This window comes from Bos indicus, chromosome 23 (genome assembly GCF_029378745.1).
Source record: "Bos indicus isolate NIAB-ARS_2022 breed Sahiwal x Tharparkar chromosome 23, NIAB-ARS_B.indTharparkar_mat_pri_1.0, whole genome shotgun sequence".
NCBI classification, from domain to species: Eukaryota; Metazoa; Chordata; class Mammalia; order Artiodactyla; family Bovidae; genus Bos; species Bos indicus.
Window position 1 is genome coordinate 27303064 of NC_091782.1, and position 9207 is coordinate 27312270.

The window sequence follows — 9207 nt, forward strand, 5'->3', positions numbered from 1 at the left end:
TTTTTTGTGTTAAACTAAGGGAGTTTTTAGGTTACCCATTTCATATATATTTTTTATCCACTTTCTAATTTTTTTTTTCCATAGATGTCAATAAAATAGCTGTTCATAGTGAGAACTTTCTAAAATTCACCAGTTTAAAAGTTTCTTCAATGTAAAGACTCCATTGTCTGGCCATTGATGAGTAGAATCATAATAGCAACTAAAACCAATAAGACGCAAAGGTGTCTCCACAAGAGATCAAAAAGGATGCAATCTTCACAAGATCTTAAATGTTTACTCACAAAACTTGTCTAAGTAAAGGGCTATCATTATACAGGCAGGTGCACTGAAGGTTAGGATGACAAAGGCCTTATGTGTTGGGGCCCCTTATGACAAATATTTTGAGAGTTGCCATGTAGTTAGTTGCTCAGTCATGTCCAACTCTTTGCGACCCCATGGACTGTAGCCCACCAGGCTCCTCTGTCCATAGACTATCAGGAAAAAATACTGGAGTAGGTAGCCATTCCCTTCTCCAGGGGATCTTCCTGACTCAAGGATCGAACTTGGGTCTCCTGCATTGCAGGCAGATTCCTTACCAAGAGTTGGCAGACAAAAAGATTGCTCAGAATCCTAGTCTATCTGACTGCCTGCCAAATTCTTGCCATATGTTTACCTTCTGGAAGGCAGAGACCAAGCTCTCAAAACACAGAAAAAATATCTGAGACGAGCAGATAGAACATTTACGTTTTAAAGACACAGGGAGAAAAATGCAAGTTCCTCCATAGCAGATTTTTTTTTCCCCTTAAAGTCAGAATTCTGAAAAAATGTTCCATCAAGCCAGCTTTTTTTAACTGTGCATACAAAAACATAATTTGGGTATGTTAAAAGAGCTTCAATTTGGCCATTTTTATAGTGAGATGTCCTTTAATATGCAACAAAGCAAGTACTTGTAGATACAAATACTATACTCACACGATAAAATCTTCCCAGTGTATCTCAACTGAGGATAACTCTCTTAGTGTCTTTCAATCGAGCAAAAGTTTCTGTGTCTTTCACCCAGGCGTCTCTTCTTGAAACTAAATTTCAAGGAAAAACTACTACTCCAGCCAGAGAATTAATACCACTGACTAAAACTCAGGCTCATCAGTTAATAACAGGAGACCCAAGATCCACCCAGAATTGTCTGGAACTCTAAGGATGTAGACGGGCACAAGGGAACTTCATCTGGTCCCAAAGCTAGAGATCCTCCTCGAGTTCAGGTGAAGGAAAGCAGTCTGTTTTTGGAACCTTTGTTGGTCACCAAACCAAAATTGTTGACTGAAAAACAAATGCACAAGCTAAAAGTTTCAAGTTATATTTTATTGGGGACCTTGCTGCTGCTGCTAAGCCTCTTCAGTCGTGTCCAGCTCTTAGCGACCCCATGGACTGCAGCCCACCAGGCTCCTCCATCCATGGGATTTTCCAGGCAAGAGTACTGGAGTGGGGTGCCATTGCCTTCTCCATTGGGGACCTTGCTGCTGCTGCTGCTGCTAAGTGGCTTCAGCCATGTCCGACTCTGTGTGACCCCATAGACGGCAGCCCACCAGACTCCCCCATCCCTGGGATTTTCCAGGCAAGAACACTGGATTGGGTTGCCATTTCCTTCTCCAATGAATGAAAGTGAAAAGTGAAAGTGAAGTCACTCAGTCATGTCCAACTCCTAGCGACCCCATGGACTGCAGCCCACCAGGCTCCTCCATCCATGGGATTTTCCAGGCAAGAGTACTGGAGTGAGGTGCCATTGCCTTCTCCATTGGGGACCTTACTTGGGACTAAAACCTGGATACAGCCTCTCAGAGAGTTCTGAGGAACTCTTACAGAGAGATAAGGAAGGATTCAAGATATATAGGAGTTTTAACTGGAGAAAAAAAAAAAACAAAACAACTATAGTGGAACACATCAAGATTACTTCTAACAATAATTAAAAAAAAAAAACCAAAACAAAACAGGCATCTCAAGTAAATGATGTTAATGCCTTTCTACATATGGCAAGAGACAAGAGTCTCAGCTCACTGAAATTATTCCTTTGATATACATCATTGATACTGGGGCCATGTATCTTGTTTTCTCCATCATGAAGCCCCTCAGCGTACATCATCAGGTTCTGATGGCTTCATGGTTGGCAACATTCATTGTTTACCAAAGTGTCAGGCAACATTTTTCATCTGCAAGAACAAATTTTCACCATTTTTCCAATATAAAAATATTTGCTTCCTTGGTATTTTTCAGGAGTTTTGTTTCTTTGTTTTTTTTTTTTTTTAATTATATTCATCTTTTCTATCTACTGTACAATGGAAATTTTATTTTCACTTTCATTTTCTGTATTGGTTTTCCTTGAAATTTATATGAGCTTTTCCATTATATTTTTCAGAACAACTCAAGAAAGAAATTGGTAAGTTTTATGACTTTTTAAAAAAGATATATTTCCAGATAAATTTTTCCCTCATTTCTTGACATTCACCTCTTACATACTGCTGTCTTTCCTTGGCATTCTTGTGAATTTCAAATTATCTTTTCCATTTTCTTTGACTTTCTGAACTTCTCCCATATTAAGTCTCTTAATTCTCTCCTCTACTTTTTATTCTTTCTCTTTTATTTTATCTTCCTGGTGACTATCATAGCTTCATTATAAAGTTGGTGAAAAAAATTGGTGAGATGAAAGGGATTAGGCTAAGAAGAATGTGATTATTTCCATTCAGTAGAAAGTTTCCTTTAACTTTGATTTTTCCTCATGTGCTCTGAGATGGAGTCCCCCTTTATATATATATAATCTTCTTTCAATATAAGAATAGTATTCAGACTCCAAAGCAGCTGAATAAGTTCCTCTTTTGTTGACCTTCTAGACACTTTGCATATACTAATGTCAAATGTAATCTTGATACATTTCGCTTGACCATAATCTCCAGTGATCTAAGGTATAAAAATATTTTCACAAGAGTTTGCATCATCTTTTCTTTCCAACCAAAATTATTAGTGTACATTCATTTCTATTTTAACCATTTAATAGTTAATTCAACAAATTTCTCTTCCCTCAGGGTCTTGAACATATATTTTTTCAGTCAGTCAAACAAACTTCATTGATATTATATCTCTAATTCTATGACTATTTTCTAAACTAATTCTACATTGTTTTTAGTATCCTACTACAACAATTATTATTTTCTGGGCCTCCAAAAGGACAGTGACTGTAGCCAAGAAATTAAAAGACGCTTGCTCCTTGGAAGAAAAGCTATGACAAACCTAAACAACATATTAAAACATGCTGTTTAGAGACATTACTTTGCCTGCAAAGGTCCATATAGTCAAAGCTATGGTTTTCCCAGTAATCATGTATGGATGTGACAGCTGGTCAGTAAAAAAGGCTGAGCACCAAAGAATTGATGCCTTGGAACTATGTTGCTGGCAAAGACTCTTGAGAGTACCCTGGACAGCAAGAAGATCAAACCAGTCCATCCTGAAGGAAATCAGTCCTGAATATTCATTGGAAGAACTGATGCTGAAGTTGAAGCTCCAATACGTTGGCCACCTGACATGAAGACCCAATTGATGGGAAAAGACCCTGATGCTGGGAAAGATTGAAGGCAGGAAGAAAAGGGAATGAAAGAGGATGAGATGACTGGATGGCATCACTGACTCAATGGACGTGAGTTTAAGCAAACTCTGGGAGATGGTGGACAGGGATGCGCCTGTCCATGGGGTCTCAAAGAGGGTCAGACACAACTGAGTGACTGAACAGCAACAAGGTGTCCTTTCATATCAGATTATATTCTTCAAATTTTAGTAAAATTTCCAGAAGGAATGAACTTCAGACATTTCTTTCATTGCGTTTGAAATGTACATTACTTAGCAAATTTCAGACACAAATATTGACAGATGCATAGCATTACTCACATTTTCTTTGTGATGTTAAGAAAATCTGTTTATATATACATACATGATTGTGTATTTTCTTTCAGAGAGGAAGAAGGATCAATTCAAGTCTGGTGAGTAATGATTATCTCTCAGAAACCTTCACTGTACTACTTTTCTTAGAGTCTGCCCCTATGCCAGTGGGATAGAATGCAGAAATACAACAAAAATGTTTAAGCAAAGCGGTATCGGAAGCATTATCTTTATAAATATAGATGCTTTCAATAAATTCTCTCTGAAGTGCAAGCCACGAATGACTCAGCCTGTAATTCTTTCTCTCCCCTTTCATTCATTTGTTCCTTCCTTCCTTCTATGCTCCTTCCTTGATGCTCCTATCCCTGCCACTTTTGTTTTTTCTATATTTCTATCTAACCTCTACCTGATCATTTTTATCACCATATTTGAAAATTGGAATATGAGGATATAGGATAGAAAGAGGAAGTTCAAAGGATTCAGTAGAAGAAATAGAACAAAGACAAATATTTCTTATATTTGTTTGTAATAAAATAAGACAGTAAGAGAGACATGCAAGGATAAAAGTAAAGTTTTTTTTCTATTTTGTTCTTTTGCAGCATGGAGGGATATACCATTATATGCTGGTGAGCAACACGGGTTCTGATGAAGAAAATCCTATTATTAAAAGATATTTTAAATGAACATCTACTGTGTGCAAAATGATTTACTGAAAATCAAGGAAACTCCAGGAATTTATTTCATGAATCCAGTAGATTATTCTAACAGATAATAATATGTTTGGGACATTACATTTTAGTAGTTTTATTATTTTCAATTGCATATAACATGTTTTGAGTGTAGGTAGAATGGTTATCATCTGCTAAAATCTGAGGAATCGAGAGTGAATAATATATTATTTGGTCAGACCCATCATATCCTAAATTTCCTTTCAAACATCCTAAATAAATTACAAATATTTATCCTATATGAATTTTGGATGAGGAGAGCATAGGGTTGGCACAGGTCTTTAAGTCATACATAATTTATCATCTTGTAAAAAGAGGTTCAAATATATAAAAAGAGTTTTTTTTTTCTTTTTTGGTTGTCATTATTCTTGAATTAAGGAATTTATTACCAGACAGGCAGCTCTATCTATCAGATGGAGGATTCTATGTTCATTTGTTCCTTGCAGATTGGAGAAAAGAAGAGTTCCAGACTGGTGAGTCTATTATGGTCCAAGACAGACCCTGTTCCTTGTGGGTAGTCCCAGGGAAGATTCAGGGAGGTGAACTGGATCTCCCCAGAGCCAGAGGAGCTCTCACAGAACTCTGGCCCAAGCCTACTGAGACTCTTCCCAGAAAACTGATGATCTCTTGTCTTTGCAGTAAACTTGACTCTGGATGCAGCCACTGCCCATCCTGCTCTCTTCCTGTCTGAAGAGGGGAGAAGAGTAACCTGGCAAGAACCATGTCAAGATCTTCCCAGCTGCCCAGAGAGATTTGTCTCCCGTCCCTGTGTGCTTGGTCAGCTGCATGTCAGCTCAGGGAGATACTTCTGGGAGGTGGAGGTTCAGAATGCACATTCCTGGGACCTGGGAGTTTGTAGGAATAATGTAGCAAGGAATGAGATGGTCACAATGTCACCGCAGAATGGTTTCTGGGCCATTAGGCTCTATGATGGGGAGTACTGGGTCCTCACAACCCCAGAAACTTCTCTTACTCTAAAAGAAAAACCCCTTCGTGTGGGGGTATTCCTGGATTATGAGGCTAGAGATGTATCTTTCTATAACATGACAGATGGATCCCACATCTACACATTTTCCAATCAAACATTTTATGGTGTCCTAAGACCGCTTTTTAGACTTTGGTCCTCTGACTCAGGCTCTCTGACCATTGTCCAGGTGGAGTAGAACACAATGATGCTGTAATTCATATGCCTAACCTTCCATGATGATTACAGTTCTCCCCACTAGACACAAGTTTATTTTTTTTCTTCCTCCTTTACTGGTGTATTCTAAGATGAAGCTCTGATACACACACTGATGGTTGCCTCTCATATTAATTCTCCCTTCTTCCTAAGTTATAGGTCCCTCAATTATTACTCTGCCTATGACAGTCTAGTAGAAAGACGAGATTTCCTAGCATCCCCTGCTGAATGTGACTAAATTATGACCATTTAAGATGAATTATTATGGCATTTTAAGATGAATTATTCTGTATGACTCTTTGGAAAAGACCCTGATCCTGGGAAAGATTGAGGGAAGAAGGAGAAGAGGATGACAGAGGTTGGATGCCATCACCAAGTCAATGGACATGAACTTGGGCAAACTCTGGGAGATGGGGAGGGACAAGGAAGCCTGGAGTGCTGCAGCCTGCGGCATTGCAAAAAGTTGAACATGACTTGTCAACTAAATGACTACATTCAGTATCATCTCTGGAATGTGTTCTTAAAGGAAAATTATGTGATTTTCTTCTTTTCTCTAACTATTTGGATGGCTGGAATGTGGCATGATGGGTGGGTCTCTAAGAATATCTCTGATCATGTAATATGATATGGACAGAAAAGAAGATATTAATAGAATGATTCTGGAGTTTTGATAGCTTTATGAAACTACTATATGCTCACTTTCTGAATTACTTCCAGTAGGAAACAAATTTTGTATCTTTAAACCATTTGTATGTTTTATTTTTGCCTGTTGCGACTGAATCCAATACTAACTCAGCATCCTCCCTTTAAGGATGGTAGCAGGTGACATCCACAATTGAGTATTCAGATGAAACCAGAAATGTAAAGTCCTGTACTTGCTTGCTCAGCTACTCCAGTGTGTCAGTCTCATTAGGGTCTTCCAATTTCTCCTGAATCCTCAGTACCTCTTGACTTTACTTCCCACCTTCTGCTTTGTGGTTACCATGGTTAATAATTTTAAATATTATTTTACTAGTGAGTAAAAATCTCTGACCTCATTGCCCTTATACCACATGTACTTGAAAAAAAACCCTCCAAATATGGATAAATCTAATTACTCATCTCTCATACTGGCAGTTAAACATGCTATAGAAATTCACACATGTGAGCACACGGTTCCTCTTTATGTGTGTGATTACCTATCACAATTTGGACACCAGCACTATCAAGTAATCCTCTCATTCATTAAAAAATCTACCTTCGTTCAACTTCCAAATCTACTCCCACCTTATACTCACCCACCGTGTTCCCACTTTGACAAATAAAATTAACAATAATAACAATAATCAATTAGAAGACAATTATCTCATCTTTGTAATAATAAATATAACAAATCTAAATCTCCACCTCTCCGTTACTCTTCTCTCATTGTGTTATTAACAGAAGTATTTCCCTTTCTTCACAGGGAACACCAATCCATCTTTATCTCCGTTCATTCTGTACTGTGCTCTCTGGACTTCGATCCTCAGTTGTTCCTCTAAGACTTTCCACGAGCTTTTCCCCAAGAACCTTATGTTTTTCAAAATATTGTCCACCTTAAAAATCAAAACAATACAATTTTCTACCAACTCTAGATCCTCCTTTATACTCTGCTTTCATAAATTTCTCAAAATAATTATATAAAAACTGTGTTTGTATTTCTCTGATTCCCATTTCCTTCAGAATATACTCTAGGTTATGGGTTAAACTGTATCTCCCTCACCACCTCTCCTAAATTCACATATTGAAATCCTTTACCTCCAGTACCTCTGAATGTGACTTTGTTTGAAAATGGAGTCATTGCAGGTGTCATTAAAGATGGAGTAGAGTGCATCCCTAATACAGTAAGACTGTTGACCTTAAAAAAAGGGGGTAAATTTAGACATCCACATAGGCAAAAGGATAATGCCATGTGAAGTCTGAAGTCTGCTTTCACAGCCAAGGAACGCCCCAAACTGCTAACAAAATACCAGCTGCTAGGAGAGAAACTTGGAACAGATTCCTCCCCGGCACCTTCAGAAAGAGCATTGCCCTGCCACACCTTAGTATCACAATTCTTGCCCCCAGAGCTGTGATATAATAAACTTCAGTCGTTTAAGGTTAATTAATGTGTGATACTTTATTATAGTCTATTAATAGTCATAGCAAGACAATGCACTCTTTTTTATTTTGTTTTGTTATACACAATCTGATCATTTATTCTTTAAAAAAAAATAATAACCCAAAACGTGTTACAGAAACTCCAGAGAATTTCTGCATTTATATAAATTTCATGAAACAGTTGAAAGCCAACATAGAAAAAAGTTTTAAATTCTAAAATTGTAATGAATTTATGTAAAGTACTTAATTCTATGGTAATTATGTCTGTATTTCAGTGTTCATAATTCCGCATGTCTTGATACCCATTGTTTCATGTTAAAGATATCAATATCCTTACTTCCAATTTTATAGATGAGTAAAGTAAAGGGCATCAGAGGGCAGACACACTGAAACCATACTCACAGAAAACTAGTCAATCTAATCACACTAGGACCACAGCCTTGTCTAACTCAATGAAACTAAGCCATGCCCATGGGGCAACCCAAGATGGGCAGGTCATGGTGGAGAGAATGTGGTCCACTGGAGAAGGGAATAGCAAGCCACTTCAGTATTCTTGCCTTGAGAACCCCATGAACAGTATGAAAAGGCAAAATGATAGGATACTGAAAGAGGAACTCCCCAGGTCAGTAGGTGCCCAATATGCTACTGGAGATAAGTGGAGAAATAATTCAAGAAAGAATGAAGGGATGGAGCCAAAGCAAAAACAATCCCCAGCTGTGGATGGGACTGGTGATAGAAGCAAGGTCCGATGCTGTAAAGAGCAATATTGCATAGGAACCTGGAATGTCAGGTCCATGAATCAAGGCAAATTGGAAGTGGTCAAACAAGAGATGGCAAGAGTGAATGTTGACGTTCTAGGAATCAGCGAACTCAAATGGACTGGAATGAGTGAATTTAACCCAGATGACCATTATATCTACTACTGCGGGCAGGAATCCTTCAGAAGAAATGGACTAGCCATTGTGGTCAACAAAGAGTCTGAAATGCAGTACTTGGATGCAATCTCAAAAATGACAGAATGATCTCTGTTCGTTTCCAAGGCAAACCATTCAATATCACAGTAATCCAAGTCTATGCCCCAACCAGTAATGCTGAAGAAGCTGAAGTTGAACGGTTCTATAAAAACCTACAAGACCTTTTAGAACTAACACCCAAAAAAGATGTCCTTTTCATTATAGGGGACTGGAATGCAAAAGTAGGAAGTCAACAAACACCTGGAGTAACAGGCAAATTTGGCCTTGGAATACGGAATGAAGCAGGGCAAAGACTAACAGAGTTTTG

General features: G+C 38.1%; 1 protein-coding gene across 1 annotated transcript; it reads left to right on the forward strand.

Moving 5' to 3' along the window:
* Positions 1-3929: 3929 nt before the first annotated feature.
* LOC139178882 (butyrophilin subfamily 1 member A1-like) lies at positions 3930-7930 on the forward strand. The gene is made up of 4 exons (XM_070777691.1): positions 3930-4001; positions 4500-4526; positions 5075-5101; positions 5268-7930. The coding sequence occupies exons 1-4, from the start codon at positions 3953-3955 to the stop codon at positions 5789-5791; spliced, it is 627 nt and encodes a 208-aa protein (XP_070633792.1). The 5' UTR covers positions 3930-3952; the 3' UTR covers positions 5792-7930.
* Positions 7931-9207: the final 1277 nt, after the last annotated feature.